Source organism: Calidris pugnax, unplaced genomic scaffold, assembly GCF_001431845.1.
Source record: "Calidris pugnax isolate Ruff unplaced genomic scaffold, ASM143184v1 scaffold24, whole genome shotgun sequence".
NCBI lineage: Eukaryota > Metazoa > Chordata > Aves > Charadriiformes > Scolopacidae > Calidris > Calidris pugnax.
Window position 1 is genome coordinate 30,676,879 of NW_015090922.1, and position 17,524 is coordinate 30,694,402.

The 17,524-nt window shown below is 36.4% G+C and overlaps 1 protein-coding gene across 2 annotated transcripts in view; it reads left to right on the plus strand.

Annotated features, from left to right (window-relative positions):
• Positions 1 to 17,524, plus strand: part of PDE10A (phosphodiesterase 10A) — a 190,527-nt gene that overhangs the window by 147,548 nt on the left and 25,455 nt on the right. For both annotated transcript variants that reach the window (XM_014951028.1, XM_014951029.1), the window contains exons 9-15: positions 1,724 to 1,782; positions 4,433 to 4,484; positions 7,940 to 8,082; positions 10,293 to 10,385; positions 11,040 to 11,226; positions 12,694 to 12,836; positions 14,892 to 14,975. In XM_014951028.1, coding sequence (XP_014806514.1) covers positions 1,724 to 1,782; positions 4,433 to 4,484; positions 7,940 to 8,082; positions 10,293 to 10,385; positions 11,040 to 11,226; positions 12,694 to 12,836; positions 14,892 to 14,975 — 761 coding nt within the window. The remainder of the gene's footprint in view (positions 1 to 1,723; positions 1,783 to 4,432; positions 4,485 to 7,939; positions 8,083 to 10,292; positions 10,386 to 11,039; positions 11,227 to 12,693; positions 12,837 to 14,891; positions 14,976 to 17,524) is intronic.

Here is a 17,524-nt window from a genome sequence, read left to right on the forward strand (position 1 = left end):
GAAAAAGAAATATTAACAAAGTAGATGCATAATTGTTGAAGCAGAATTATAAAACCTTTGCAGTTCTCTTGTAAGAACCCAGCCGCTGGGCCAACTGGTTACTTTCCCCCTGCCTTGGTATTCCGTTTGAGATTATTAGGTGTTGCTGGCTAAAGCCTACTTTATGCCACCGTTGCTAGCTGCTTCATGGTCCTGTAACTACTCCCTCTAAGGATGCTTAATGCTGTCCCTAGTTGGGTGCCTAATGAAGCTGCACGCAGTGCAAGCTGCTCTAGCAAACCCCAGCAGCTTTGCTAATAGGTTTTGTTACTTCAGCTAATAGAAGACGGTAACACTGAAACTAAACATGTTCCCTCAGCTCACAGATTAATGCTAAAATAGGTTCTTCTGTCAGCTCAGAGGAGGAAGTTTGTTACTTTTTTTTCCAAGGAGACTTTCATACATTTGGCAGAAGACTCACACAAAGCTTCCTCTTTTCTAGGCTGTAATATTTGCCACCTTGGTGCTGGAGGTCATTGACTTTGTTTAGGATGCTCATTCCCTCTGGCACATTTAGGCAGAATTAGCTGATGTAGGCTATTGTACACTAGTAGAATTGCAACTGTGTGCAGTTGTAACTTCACTTTTTAACAATGAGTCCCTCTTTAATTGAAATGTTTTTCACACTTAAGAAAACAAAACACAGAAAGCTTACTATAAACCTGTTCATTGGTCATTTTCATTTCTCTCCCTTCTGCTAAGCAGAAGGCCTCCCCTTCCCAAGTTTTTGCATGAGAAGAATGTAAAAGCTTTGATCTGGCATTGGGCTGTGCCTACCAGGCTCACAGCTGCACTTTAGGAAGTAGTGTATATCAAGAAGTTGTACCTAGTTACCTAATTATATTCAGGAATAGGGCTTCTGAATGTGCTTTGTCATATTTTGCATATTTATATTTGCATTTTATGGATGAAAGGTATTAATAGTTCTGAGTGATATTTCATCGTGTAAAAGGTACAAACAGTAGAGGATTGGGTGGGTTTTTTTGACCTAAGTACTTGCTCTAGTAACATACAGGTGTACAATTACACTTTAGGTACAGAGTATGCAATTAGGGGAAGTAAAAATACAGTTCAAAGTTTTGCTTCATTTAACACTTTCTTTCTAAAATGTAGTATGAATACTACTTTTTGTGTTCATATTCATGCTGATTTCTCCCAAAGTTGAGCATCTATTGTCTGCTACTTAGCTTACTTAAACTTGCCTGATGTCATTCTTCAGTTCTACATGTTCTACATGTTCTACAGTTCTACATGTGTCTACATGTTCTTGGCGACCTGGAAAAAAGTGGTAAAAGTATGGCAAGGAAGAAAGCAAGCAAAATAATTCGACATTATCAGAAGAGCTGAGGGTCTGGATAAGGAGGTGTCATTAAGCTGATTCCATAAACGCATTCAGTGGCAGCCTTTGAGGTAGCATGAATGAGTGGAACAACCAATATCTTTCAGATAGCCTTAAGAAAGATGTTACTTGCATTTGACAATTTTAACTCAGCAGCTAGATAGCTAAGATCGAAGCCCAGCACACAAATCCAGCTGTTAATTTTATACAGTGCTGTAACATATGCGTATACTAGTAGTGTGATATTTTTTTCATACAAATTAAATGGGTAGATTGTGTGACTTCAGTTTCCCTCTGACTTCAGTGTTCTTTTGGAGCAAATTATAATGTGATCTGTGCTTCCAGGTGTGCCGGGGCCTTGCTAAGCAGACGGAACTGAATGACTTCTTGCTTGATGTATCAAAGTAAGTGTGATTGCACTCAAATCTCATCAGTTTATTTTGACGAGCTTTTGTAACATGGTTCTTCCAATCTACCCATGTTTTACACTGTAGCTCACACTTAGGTGTGAAGGAGCACCCTGGAGGGTGGGCAAACTTCAGCACAGGGACAAGAATGAATGATGTGGGCGGTACTGCTGCACACCTGTTAAATTTTTTTATTTTGTGGTGGTGCAGAAGAAAATGTAACATCCAATTATACCTTACCGAATTTGTTTATTGCTTTGGTCTTTTGCATGGGGCTTTTTGCCTTTTTTCCCCTCTTCTGTCAGAGTTAAATATGAGTCTCTTTTGAGAAGTGACAAATATGCTTGCTATCTCTTTTCATGGCCAGTTTTAGAAGGATTGAAAGGACTTTATGAAAAAATAGTTAGCTTGCTTCAGCTTCTCCCCCTGCTTTTTGACATGTACGCATACACATACACACATATAAATATACACTTCTCAGGGGTATTTCTTGAAGAATCAGGGCTGCTGCACAACTGTTCTTCCCCTGCAGTTTCTGGAGGCTCACTTTTAGTTTTCATAGACTGTAACTGCATGTAGTATGTTTTCTTTTAATTTCTTGAATGTAAGATGAAATTGAAAACACAGGAAGAGCGTGAAAGCTTGGGCTTAGACTTACAAAGTCAATTTAGTGTTTTAGGCGATCTGCTCTTCCTACATCCATTTTTCTTTGTTGCTGCTATTAGCATCTTTAACTAGTAGAGATAGTCAATAAATGAACAGGCAAACCGAACTTGTATTTTCGGTAAATCACAGTCTGTGGTACTTAACAGTGTTTTGTCAAACTAGTTGGTTGAAGAATTTTTAAGGACTGATGATACTGTGGAAAAATGAGATGTCTCAAATTTTTGCTGTTACAAACACTTCTCTGGGTCTTGATGAACAATTCTCAAACTGATGAGATTAGAGGACATCCAAGATTCCTATGCCATTGCTCAGGAATGCAGGCAGCCGAGTTGACCCGCCTGGAATGGGGAATGATACACCGCAGGGAGGAGTCTACCCCTTGCAAAGAGGGCAAGCTGGATATATCCAGATGTTTTTCCTAGCTTTTTTCCTCAGGGATGACTTTTTTTTAAATTTTAGCTTACGTTCAGAGCCTGTCTCCTAAAGGGCACTCTCATCGTTCCCTTGCCAGAGCTACCCACTTGCTGCAGTCTCTTGCACCATTATGTTCCTTTCCAGAGTGTTTTTATTTTGCTAACATCTGAACTGAGCCAGTTTACCAGAGAACTATGGATTAATCTAACCAGCTGTATAGGCTGGCAATTTACTCTTGCTACATAATACTGAGATTGTTTCAAAGAACTTTGTAATGATTTTTAAATTTTAAGATAAAAATTTCAATAAATACTGCAAATATTTCATATGTATTTCTATAAGAAAATACCTCTCCTACCTAATTGTCAATTGCTAGAGTTGTTTAGATTTAACAAAAAATAAGCCCTACGTTTTGAGCCACAAAATTGGGATATCGTTTAATAACAACTTACGTTAACTTCATGTAGGTAAAGACTTGCACTGGCAAGAAAATAATTAGTTTCTTCTTAGAAATGGTCTGTACCTTTTTTTACATGGAAAGAGGGCTTCCTATTCAGTGAGGAAATTGTTAGCATGCAATGTCACTGGGACATGTTCCGTACCATTTTAGAAAGGGCATAGTATGCAGTGCTCCACTTCTTCATGTCCCTGACAATGTAAGACTAGCCTATTATATATTTCCTTTCCAGGAGACCCAAACAGAACTGAGCTGTATATATGTTCAAGGCCATGGGACAATATCTTTCTGTCTGCTGGGAACATTGTAATCCGAGGGTTATTAAGACTTGGCATGCGGAAGATTTAGACTTCTTTTACTAATAAGTGTGACCTTTATCTTTCAATGTTCTTGACTGTCCTTGGACATTTACCACTTTGCTGTGAAACTGAGATACCTTCCCCCTCCCCCCCTGCCTAAGTTACAAGATCAGTCTTTCTCTGCAACTCGAACATGATGCACCTGGGTTGGTAGAGAAGACTCATTAGGAGTTTTATAAATTTTGTTGCCTTTTAAATAGAATGAAGGGTTGGATAATGGGACTTGAATTTAGCTACAATAGGTAGTTTTCATTAGTTCTCCATACATAGTCCTGTATGCATAAACCTAATGAAATATTTTGAAAGCATATAGATAATAAGTGTCAGCAATAGAAAAAAATAAGTATTTTTAAATCATCTTCTGGATTGCTTTTCTTTTTTTGCTGCTTCTTTTAAAATTTTCAGTATGTAAAGAGCGCCAAAGCATTTTGATACAATCTTGGTGTTGCTCAGCAGGGGCCTGTTTAATCCATGGTAGGGAGTCTTTTGCTTTTCTACAGAGAAAATTCTACATATTATAGACAATATTCCACAATTCCATCATATTATAATAATGGCTTAAAGGAACAGATCTAGGACCATTATTCAATTCCTTTGTGCTATAGCAAGCCAGTCAGTGATTTTCAAGGTGCAGAGGTTTGTCCTCAGCTTTCAGGCTCCACTGTTAAGCGGTTGTGAAACGAGCCCGTGACAGCCATTTGAGAAGCGTTTGACTAAATGCCAATATTTACTGACTTCTCTTTCTCTGCAGAACGTATTTTGATAATATAGTTGCAATAGATTCTCTACTTGAACATATAATGGTAAGTTGTTTTTTTCACTTCTAAATTTATTAGTCTTAGTTATTAAAGCCCTTTGTTCTCCCTTCCTTGAAGATATTACTTCATTGAAATATATGAACTGTATATAATGGACACAATACAAACAGTATTAACATCTCTATATGGAAGAAGGTGGCAAAGGTCAGCTTGATTTTTTTCATTGCTGCAACAACTTCATTTCACAGATTTCATAAGTAAGAAAATGTGACTGTCTCTGAACTAAATAGTTACTATTGTGTTCTAGAGAAGATTTGAAAATTGTAACAGAAAGGCTTCTGTTTTTCTTCTTATTTCAGCTTGTTTTATTGATTTCTTTTTCCAAAATTCAATTTTCCACATGCTGCAAAACACTCCTGAAGAATTTATTGTCTGTAGGAAGGACTCGAGGTCAAATATTACTCCCAGAGCATTTGTTCCAGTTGCTGAATGAGATGTGCCAGCCATGACATCCCTTTTGCCTTGCAAAAGTATTTAAGCCCATAAATAGAGTGACAGAGTCAATGTTTTATAAAAACCACTAAAACCAAGTCCATTGAAATAAATAAAACTTTTTAATCAATGAATTAAAGTACAGTTCAGAAACACATTATAATTTCCTGAATCATTTTTGAATTTAAAATTATTTCCTGAAGAGTGTTTACATATGCACTGGTGGTCTGTAGCAAATTTGAGTGTTTGATATATGAATTACGCTTTTTAGCTTCTGAGACATTCATTGTATCCTGAATGTAAATCGTAATCAGGTCTGTGATACTATTGTTTCAATTTGCATATTAAAAAAATTACTCTCAAACAGTAATCCTATACTTGCTCTAGTCTTCAAAGTGATATTCTTAGCTAGACTATTCAAAGACAACAAACTTAGAATCCAAACAATATTAAAGTGGTTTTATTTAGAAACTTGAATTAGTAATGGAAAATATTCTGCAGTGTTTGTCTTATTCTAGTTAGTACACAGTCAAGAATTCAGCACATAGGACACATTTCTGAATGTTGACTTTTCCAATTTAAATGAACTGCTTAAAAATAGCTTAACATTTAAAAGAACTGGTGTAATATAACATATGGCATTGAGAACAAATATTGATATTCTTCCCTGTTCTTCCCAATGAATAGAGGTCTGGTGGAAAACACAATTGGCAGTAAAATACGCTTACTCTTTCATCTTTTCCAACACTTGGCTACATCATGATTCTGCATTTTAACCTACGTAGATGTTTCATACTCAGCTTCCTTTGTAAGCTGAAGCAGTTGGCTGTTTCTTGGGCCAAGGCATTGAATTACGCATTTACACATTTATTGCCATTTTATGGGAGTGTGATTTTATCATTATGTGGCTTATTCTGTGTCTCACAGTAAGAAAAGAGTGGAACTCAATTTCACTTCACTACTTCACCCTTTGGTGATTGCACTTATGCTTGATTTGTTCCTGTAATTATAAGGAAAAGAGAATGGGGACTTTAGCATTCTTTTCATTTTTATTTCCATTAAAGTCCCTCAGCAAAGTTAGTGATATAAGGGTGTTTTTGAATATAGAGGCAAAGAGGAGAAGCCAAAGATCAAGTTGCCTTGCAAATCTTCTTACCAATATGTTTGAGTACTTACAAGCAACCTACCCAACAGGTGGTCGCCGGCCTCCCTACTGACAATGCAAAGCATACCTTCTTCCCCTTCAGCCACTGGCCTGGATTTGAGCTAGGCCTTTACAGAAATAAGATTTTTTCATCCCATTAACTATTTCTCTCCATTAGTCGTGTTTAAGCAGTTATTTTTGAAAAGCGTGATTCATGACCAAGGTAAGTTCTTGAGTCATATGCATTAGAACAGAAAAGTTTTAATTGTGTAAAATCAATAGTGCTGTTGATTTTATAAAGAAATCTGATACAATTTCTGAACAGGTGTAGAGAAGCATTTACTGTACCCCTTGTCCCTTCTGGCATAGTTTATACTCACTCTGTGTTGAGTAAAGGAATAAATGGTGTGAGTGGTTGAGATCTTTAAACTTCTTAATTCTCTGTGTGGGAAATATTTCACAAAAGTTGCTGCTTAGCTTGCAGTCTCCCTTACTTTCTACTACTCTGGTGGAGCGAATGGAGTAGAAAGCAACAGAATCATTACAGCCACAGATTCTGTCAGTATGGAAGGGCTCTCTCCACGTTTTGTAGGGTTAGTCTAGATGATTTCTCTGCGGTTCCCATTACACAGCTGAAATGACATGAAATTAGAGTCTCTCAACTAATGATTTATTGTCTCATAGGGTTTTTTTGTCTGCCAAGGTCTGACATTTTTATTTGCATTAATATAAACCTTAATTCATTCTTATGGAAGTCTTGAGGATTCTTAAGATGTGCCACCTGCATGCAGAGCATACCAAGATGTACTCAGCCTCTTTCTATGGCTGAATGACTAGATAGCTATTAAATACAATTTTTAAAAGATGAGCAAGATCCATTTCAGGTCATGCTCTACCATGCAGTTACTGTGCTTTCTGAGTGGGTAAGAAACATAGGAGACAGAGCTGAATTGGATAGAGCAGTTTCTTGAATCTGACTATATGGCATCTTTAGTTAACACAGTGATCCTTATTCGAATCTGGTTCACTCTTTCGTCTTGTTCTCAGAAAGTCCATGCAGTTGGCTGGCAGTTTGTTTTGCTAAGATCAAACTACCTGGTTCAAAGTAAGACAGAGACCATGCAAGTCTATTGCTGTACCGTGGTGCTTCCTTAACTACGGGTGGTATCGTGTGGGCTTTGGTTAGTTCATGTAGAACTAGGTGTCAGCTTTTGTGCAAGAACTGTTCCTAGCATCTAGAGGGCACAGCCGTTTCCTGTCCTGCTGTGTAGGGCAGTCAATAATGACAAGGATAATTATGACATTTATAATCTACCCTATTTGTTCATTGTTATGTTTTACAGGTACATTTAGCTCCTTTAGAAACAAACAGTAGCCTCTCTGTTATGTCTGTCTTTGCTGTATATTCAATAGCAATATATTTGCATTAAAGATAAAGACAAAAAGCCAAAAATATTCTTAAGTCTTGCCTTATCCTATCTATTTAAAATCAAGTGAAGAAGCATAATATGTAAACATAGAGGGAAGAAATGTACCATTTTGAAAAGCATTCCTTGTACTTCAAAAGCTGTGTAATAGGAAAGCCTTTTTTCTTTTAGAAAACATTCAAGCCTCTAAAGATATTCCCGCATTTCTCAAAGAGAAGAACACTCTAATTTACAACAAAATATTGAATAAAAGACACTTCCATTTTTAATTATATTCTAAAAGATTGCTGTGAAGGTGGATACTTCTTCAAACAGATTTTCATTATGGATAAGTTCTCAAAACTTTTATCTTCAAAGGACTCATGTGTTTATCAGATAAATTATTGAAGATAATTTAGCTCATGATCATTAACTCTAGTTTTGTTTCTTGTCTATAGATATATGCAAAAAACCTGGTGAATGCAGATAGGTGTGCACTCTTCCAGGTTGACCACAAAAATAAGGAGCTGTATTCAGACCTTTTTGATATTGGAGAAGAAAATGATGGGAAACCTGTCTTCAAGAAGACCAAAGAAATAAGGTAAGAGTAGCTAGCAGAAGAGTCCAGTTTCATTACAACTACAGATGTGCAGGCATTTTATTACCCAGTCTCTGTGCCTATCTGCAGGTACCCTGACAATACTTGTCATACTGTGATATCATTCCCACCAGGACCCGCCTCCAGAAGGTAGTACTTCTGGGAATGACATTGCAGTGCCATCGAAACAACGTCTCTGAAGCTATAACGTCACTCCTGGAAATGCCGTCTTCCGGAGGCGGTCCTTTTGGAAATCATGTTGGGAAAAAAACAGAGGTGTTCTGAGGTAGGTAAAGGTGCAGGTAAAGATGCACCTAATCCATAGTCTGCCAGTATGGGACTTTTTTTCCCAAGAGGGTTCCCAAGAGGAATTGCAATTTGTGCAATTCAAGCACATCCAAAGCAAAGAAATCACAATTTGTACTACTCACAGTTGTACTAGGCATATGTAGAATATAGTGTGGACTGGTTGTTGGTTTTGAAGATTTCAAGTCCAGTAACTTAATTTTACTTTTTCCTCATGTGAATTTAGATTATTTTCAAACTATTAAATAATTGTGATTCTGAAGTATGCTTGAATTTGAAAATGTATGTGGGCTTGTAATGAATAAGTAGGATTCTCTGCCTAAATATGTATATTTCTGCTTCATTTCACAAGTACATAATTTTTATGCATATACATGGTTTTTTAATGAAAAAGGCAAAACAAAAAAATTATGAATCTTCAATAGATACAGATTAAGATTTTCAAAGACACACAGGTTTTAAACCTGCAGCTTCTTAAAAAGAAGGAAATGTATGACTAAATATCCTGCGCTAAAATTTTGATGAAATACTCAGCATAGATTTTCTCAGAAATTTTTTTCATTTTGTCCTTATACCTTTAAAGTTCTAGGCTGATATGAGATGTGATTCATGTCTTCACTTAGACTCCTTTAGACAGACTCACTCCCACTTACTACATTGTGTGAGTGAGAAGGGAAGGAGTCAAAATTGGTGCAATTTACATACTGACAAGCAAGGAGGTGGTGTAAATTAAAGAAGGTGGCCTGTTTTAACATACACTTCCCTACTCCTCCATGATAATTGTTTTTCATGCTTATATCTTTCTCTCTTTTCTGTATGAAAATTATTGAAATGGTGACTCTGAGTGCAAGGGTGTGAGCCATTTCATGCGTGCTGTATACTGAACGAGAAGTACAGCTTAAATATCTCTAAGAAAGTGACACTGAGTCAGTCAGTCATCAGGAAGGGGCCTTAAGTTGGTGTGATGTACATATCATAACGAACAGCAAAAGAAAGTAACTTAAAATCAGGTGTGCAGGGTGAAAGCCTGTCAGATTTGTCACTAACTTCAGTGGGGGCAGGATACTACTTAAGTACATTTCAATCTGAACGTGTTCCACATGTGATTCTTCCTAATTATTTTTCTCCACAAATTCTTTTGTGCGTGTGTGTCATAATTGTTTTATGTCAAAGAACTGAAAATTATTTCCTCGCAAGACAGACTTGTAGTTTTTTTCTGATTCAAATCCAGGATTGTGTTTAACTTTCTTGTGGTGATTAAGGGATGTGGTTACTACCATGGCATTGTTTGCATGTCATAAGATGAAACAAGGTAGTTATTCTGAAGCGTACATGACAAACGCATATTATGTTTAGCTTTGAAATTCCTACTGGTCTTTTCCCAAAGATTATTATACCAAATCCACCTGCCCTACCTAACAGCCCCCCCAAAAATGAAAAGCAAGTTCTGTATCACCTATGATCTGTTTAAAGAATATGTAATATTTTTACTGTGGAGAATATTCATTAATATTCATAATATGAATCTGTAAAATCGATGATAAAATCAATAGCTTGTAGAGGTAAATGCAAGTCTTAGGTTCTGTACAAATGTGTTGTTTATGAAGCATAACCCCCCAGGGTTATTGAAGACTTTGAATTCTTGTCACTAAAATGGTCATATTATGGTATCTTTTGCATTAAACTGTGTAGTTATATAAAATGTTTTCAGAAAGTATCTGTTAATATGTGCTTATCTTATTATTTACTAGTAGTTGCTGTTTTGTTAAAATTTTTCTCCTAAAAGCATCAAAATTGCACTGGTTGGGAGCCAACTATCCGTTACCGTGCCCAAGACAGACTCCACTGGAAAAATGTTTTTCCAGGTAGTCCATGTAGTGGCTAATGCACATTTTTATTTTCTGCAGATTTTCTATAGAAAAAGGAATAGCTGGTCAAGTGGCAAGAACAGGCGAAGTCCTTAACATCCCTGATGCCTATGCAGATCCACGCTTTAACAGGTAGGATGTTATTCATGAGAGGTGAAGACAGCTCACCAAATCTTTTACTTTTACTACTTAAATTTCACACTAGCATAGATTTTTGGAACTGTGATGCTCTGGTGAGAAGACAACCTATAGGTATCTATTTAAATGCTTTAACCATCAGAGATATTTTTCAGATGCAACAAAAAGATATTATTTTTATCAAATATAAATATAATGAAGAAAATTCTAGTTCTTTTTCCTGTTACAGAACTTTTCCCAGGTAGGTAGACTGTTGCTGATTTTCTTTATTAGCCTCCCTGCAATTTGATTCCTTTCAAGGGAGGAAACAAACGTTCACTAAAAAATAGCATGCCTAAGTACCTGAATGTATTCTTTAATTTTATGAGTAAGCTGGCTGTACATTTGAGGAAGTAATAATTCTTTATCTTGCAAATGGATATTAAAGGATTAAAAAGTTCTTTTTAAATATGACACAGTAGATGGAAATATTTGAGTGCTTTGGAGGTGAGCTTCTTGCAGGTACTAATTACATCTGCTTACTATTTAGTATATTGTACATCAACTTTTCTGAGAATCAAGGAATAGATATTAATTAATTATTAATTAATAATATTAAATCTTTTTTTCCTCTTTTTTTTTTTTCCTTTCTCTTTTCTGGCTTCCCAGAGAAGTAGACCTCTACACTGGCTACACAACCAGAAATATCCTGTGCATGCCTATTGTAAGCCGAGGAAGCGTAATAGGTGTTGTGCAGATGGTGAACAAAATAAGTGGAAGTGCCTTCTCTAAAACTGATGAGAACAACTTTAAAATGTTTGCGGTCTTTTGTGCTTTAGCCTTACACTGTGCTAATGTAAGTTTTATTTACAGTTTTGTCAGCTGTTGGTTATAGTGGGAAGGCTTAGAATCCTACTTAAGGATTTTGATGTTCCAGATAATTAAAGTGATTCATGTCTGTTTCATTGAATTAATGAGGAAACAGGAGTCATTGAATTCCTTACTGAATAATTATATTTTATGAGGATGATAGGGATTCATTTAATGCTTTCTGAAATAATTGTGCTCTGGATACATCAATGTGGTGTAGCTAAACTGAGAGCAAGCTCTGAAATGTGTATATCTGTCTGTCCTCTCTTTTCCATTAGAAAGTATGATTCTTATTTCCTTTCATAAATGCAGAGCACACGTTTTACAAATTTAACTGGTGGATGGAGAAGTTATGTATTCTCTTGATTCCAGATGTTTAATATTCAAAGATATCAGTTTATACATTTATATGCTGTGCTGTGTATTCATAATTATCCATGCTTCTAGATAGGAGTGGGTAGCTATTTTTGTTATCAAACCCTTTATCATCACAGAAATCACTATTCCTGTAGGAAACATAAGCAGTTTAATGATCATTATTGTATAAGTATAAAAATGCAGTAAGTGCAATAAAAATGCAATGCAGAAGAAAACATGTCTAAAATACATGTCTAAAATACAATGCATGTCTATAATACAATGCAATGCCAGTCCAGCCAGGTGCTTTGCATCAAGCCATTTTATCAAGAGGATGCTGTTGATATGCTCCCGCAGCAAATTTTTTTAACAATTACTTAAACTTGTTCAACATGACTCAAGGCAAGTAGAAAGTCTTGCATGTAAATGAAATTTGGGACTATGCAATCATTTAATCGTGTGTGAGTTCGCTCTTTTTAGGTGGTGAATGTTACCATTCAGGGCATATTGCTCCAGAGCATTTTCTTTACTAGTAAAATTGTTGTATCCTTGCTTGTTTACAAGCCATCCCATGTCTGCAATAGCTGTCTGAACCTCTCAATAATTAACTGTACTTATTTTTCACAGTTATTGCATAGTAATGTAGAAATGATAAACATCTCATGTACTTTTTACTGTGCATAGGTAGCAGTTATTTGTACCAATTAATAGCTGATTTCATGCAGTGGCACAAAACATTAATTGTTCCTTGTTATCAGTTTTCTTTCTGTTAGCATGTTGCAAAGGGCTGGGCTGTGTTTCTAACTCCTGAACTTAAATTCTTTTTCTTGGGAGACCTCAGATGCAGTGAAAAATCAGCTGAGCCTTAGATGTTTACCTGACTGAGTAGATGCAGAATGATGTGGTAGAGGGCCCAGTTTTCCAGATGTACTGAATTTCATATAATCTGTCACTTTTCTAATGTGTGAAGTTGAGCAGCCAAAAGCACTAACGTTTTTGCAGATGTTTATTTTAAGAATAAGTGCTTGAATACAGGAAGGAAATGTTTTTTTCCTTTATTAAGATTTCACACTCATGAATGACTTCCCTTTTTCAGATGTACCACAGAATTCGCCATTCAGAGTGTATTTACCGTGTAACGATGGAGAAGCTGTCCTACCACAGTGTTTGTACAGCAGAAGAGTGGCAAAACCTCATGCACTGTACACTGCCTCCACATATTTATAAAGAAATTGAATTGTAAGTATTTTTCTCATATAGCGACAGTTGCATCTTGTATCAGTTTGTGAAAAAGATGATTTTTATTTTTATTTTTCCTACATGTAGTGGAGCATTTTGTAGGAAGCACTTTTATTATTGTACTATCCTAAAAACATAGGGGTTTATCTCTGGCTTTCTTAATGACCTGTGATCAAATTTTATCTAGCAAGGATGTAAAATAATACCTACTCAGAATGGTAGCATTTTCCTCAGGCATGGGTAGCTACAGTAGCTGCTTTAAGCATTAGTTTATATCTAAGGATTGTAGACATGAGCTTTCTTTCTGATAGTCCCAAGTAACCAAGAGCTCAGAGCCAGAGAGCAGGCTGAGCCGGAACATTAGTAGTTAAGACCAAATACATGATCTCATCCCCTTGCATATGTTTTAGAACGAAGGACTCAGCTCATTCCTGGGATTTTTTGGATTGTGTATTTTTTTGGTTTGGGGGTGGGGTGAGTTGAGGTTTGGGTTTGGTTTGTTTGTGGGGTTTTTTTGGTGCGTGTGTTTTGTGCATCTGCCTGTGTTTCTTGGAGGAGGGTTAAATGGATACAGATCTCTAAACTTCTTAAGATAATTAAGAGTTCTGAATCCCAGGTGCTAGAGTTTAAAGTTGCAGCCTAAATTTGCCTACTAAATTAGCCTAAATGGGACTTCCCATCCAGCCTATCTGAAGGCTTTCTCTGAAAAAGTCAGGTTCTTCCAGCTCCCAAGGGTCTGCTGTGTGCTGAAGACGTACCTCTATCTGTTTTTTATCAGTCAGTCCACACTAGGTGCTAACACCAGGACTTCTCTCATTTTTTATGCTGTATCAGTTTCTGGCACAGGGCAATAAATTCTACTGTAGTGACCAGGTGTCTAAAATCAAAACTCGATGATAATGAGTCACAAAACCTAAGTTGTCTTCGGAAACTTGACTCCAGAGCTCACTCCCTCCTGTCAGGCGCTGAGCACTGTAACTTGTGAGCGAGCAAAGCGTGCAAGCGTGTGCTCAATAGGGGCTGCTTACAGTTAATGTTCATTACATGCTGAAGTGATTTGCTTGAAAGCCAGAGTATTAGCAGCTTGCAGGATTACACCCTAATAGAAGCTTATTCTTTGCAATACAATTTCTTGTGCTTTGTTAGATGATATTATATAACCCACCTCCTCAGCAAAAAAATGTCTTTTACTTGCAAAGATGACAGGTTTCATTCTAAATTATATTAACATCCTTTAGTTCAAGCAATCTGAATACATTTAACCATTTTCCGAGCAATTCAGCTACCTTCAGCTCTCTTGCACCTGCTGTGCTGCTCAGTAAGCCACGTACGCGCAAGCGTTTAGCTAGGTTCAATGGAAAGTAAATAAAAGACTTGCAGCACAGCAGGTGCAGGGAAAGGGGTTAATTAATAATCGAAGGACAAACAGTTCTGCTGAGCGGGTCCCTAATATTAGGCCCAAGTGTTGATATCGTGAGAGGGGAAAAGTACTCAGCTAATGAAACATAAAAAATGCAGTGTTAAACGTTTGATTTCTGAAGTTTGGGCATAATTTCTATTAGCCAGTAAAAGTTGATTTATTCCTCTATCAAAATTAGAGAGAGTGTCACAGAATTTGTGACAGAAATTATTGAAATAAAGCAGCTAAATATATTATTCGAGACATCATCTTTAGAGTTCCTGGGAGGAAAGTCTGGAATATTACAGGAGTGCCTGTAGAGCTCTCGTCATCCCTAAAGAACAATGATTTTTGTACATTACTTTCAGCAATTGATTCTTAAATAAAGAAGTTTCTATTAACTAAACAAAGCCAAAGTCTAACCAAAGGTTAATGGTTGGACTTGATGATCTTAAGGGTCTTTTGATCCATTTTCATTGATCTTAGCCGAAATATATTTGTTTACATTGCTGGAAAATACAGCCTGTAAAGTCAGGTTTTTGTGTGTATTCAGAAACAAGCATATGCTGTGGGATATACATTACCTGTCGTTTCCACTTGCTCTTAGTAAGAAAGAAAAGACGTTTGTCCTTACTAAGCTGAAACTTTCTTCTTAGATACCACTTTGATATCAGTCCGTATGAGGATGTCTGGCCTGCCATTTTTGTCTACATGGTTCACCAGTCCTGTGGGACAGCCTGGTATGAAATATATGATTTATAGCTTTAATTCTGTAATTTATGTGTATGTTTATTAGGAATTTTTGAGTTCATTATTTTCTAATTCAAGTTTTTATTTTCTTTGGAGTTTATTTACTATGGTCTGTACAGGGCTGTAATAAGCAGAGGGGATTTCTTGTCCCAGCTTCTTAGTCTTCAGTTAATAAAATTTGGGAACATCTTGGTAAAAGAACTCAGGATATCATCCAAACAGTTGTCCTTCCAATATATAGAAGTATTGTTTTGTTCAGAGATGAGATTGGCTTTCAGACAGAAGATAGTGACGATACTGAAAGCACTCTTGCCAAAAAAGAGAGAAGGTCCATGAATACTGACTTGTCAAATATATGATTGCTGAAATTAATATAGCATATGGTTATAGTAATCTAAGTTTAGATCTTATCTTGCTAAATAAGTCAATTATCGACATCATTGTGGATTAATTACGGAAGTGAATGTTTTTCAGATGAAATGTTTCATGTATTGTCCTTTCTCTCAGTGTCCGTTGTCATTACTAAGTAGTCTCTTGGCTAAGTGAATCCCATTGCTGAAAGAAAGGGGCTGGAAAAAATCTACAGTTGGGCAATTGAAAGCAGGAGTATCTCCCTGCATAAAGGAGCAGCATTTGGGAAACATTTGCTGGTGACTGTTCAATCTTAGTAGCTGGATGAGTCTCCATTCCCTCAAGGCATACAGAAAGACCTGAGCATCTTTCTCATGTCTTCTTCAATACTGCGCAGCGGGTGACTGTTGTAAATACAGTTCTCTACTGCTCAGTGTAGTTAGCTTGTTTCCATTTCTGAATGAATGGCTGTGGATGCAGGATTGGGGTTCAAATTCCCAGCTAAATTCACAGAATCATAGAATTGTCCAGGCTGCAAGGGACCTCCAAAGGTCATCTAGTCCAGCCTCCCCACAGTCAGCAGGGACACCCCCAACTAAGTTCTGTTCTGTTCCCTGTCTGTCTCTCAGTCTCTTTCTTTCAAGGTGTAACTTTGATGGCAAAGAGTTGATATTTTTCAAATGAGTCTCGGCTTTCACATATAAAGTTAAAGAAACAAAAGTGAGGAAAATATTTGAAAAGAAGGCTGTTGTGACCGGACTTGTATTTAATTTCTGAAAGAACAAAACTTCTCAACCCTCTGAAACAAGTACAGCTATTTTCAGAATAAAATTTGATTTTTTTAATATAAGGAGGAGTAAGATTATGCCTTTAAGTGTAGACCTATGCCATGTGTAACTGTCCTGTCCAGGGAGGATTTTGGAGAAAAATCCATTGATACTCGCTGTATGTTCTTTGCTCTCATGAAGAAATAATCTTTTACTGCTTTAATCAAGTATACAAAATGCAGCAGTGTAGGAAGGAATAGCGTTCTACATTGAGGTATCATTGGTAATGATTTTCCCTTTGGCTATAACTGTACTGACCCGTAGTAACCACTGAGTTGATATTGGATGTAGATGGAAGTGACTGTTGTGATATTCTGAATTATCATGTACTATTTTAAGCAGTAGTTCTAACAGTTTTCTGGGGCTGCCTGACTTAACTTTCTAGAATTAAGAAAGAAGCCCTAAAGTTTTTGGGAAAGGCAATATACCTCCATTTCTACTAATGGCAGATTAAGGCTAAGAAGAATAATTACTTTGCTCAGCACACAACCACAGAAATATGTTTTTCTATCTAACTGGTTCCATATAGTAGAAACATTTACATTTTCTGTATAGGTCGGAGACATTCAGCCTTGTTTTCTTAGCCCACATATACTGCAACACTAGAGCATTAATACCACTTCCCTGAGATACTGAAGAAATTTTCAAAATGCGGAACTTAAAAAAAAAAGTCAAAACACAGTAATAGGTGAAAAAATAAGAATAAAGGAAAACTGATCTGTTTCTTGAGAGAAAAAGTCCATGACTTGGAACTTTGGCATCTTCAGTTCAGTTCTGGGCTCAAAGTGTAACGTTCCTTTTTCACCTGGGGGAGCTTGGATTAGGTATATTAGAAAATTTTACCTGATTTCTAATCTGTGCCTGAATTTCCCAACTGTAAACAAAAAGTATTCAGCTTTCCTTCCAAATAAACATCAATAAACAAAGTCTACTAAAGATTGTGCAGAGCTCTGGTACTACAGAACATGAAGTCTCTCAGAAGTATTTTTGGTGAGCATTTAAACCAACATAACAATTACTTTATTACTTATTATTACCTTAGTGAAAATACTCTTGATCATAAGTTCATTTTTCTTGTCTATATTAATAACAAAAATAGAAAAAAAAATTCTTTACAAAATAATCCCATAAATGCTATAGATTTGGGGCATTTGGGTGGACCGGAAATTCCTTAAAGAATATTGTTTGGTGAAAAATGAAGAAAAGTGAAATGTGAATATCTGGACATTTGGTCAAACTGGAAAAAAAAAAAAATTGAGGTCTTGGTAATTGTTTTTTTCACGATGTCAATATGGAGCATTTCAGCTTCTACTCAAAACAATTTACACATTTGGCATTTGACTGAAATTTTATTTAAGTAG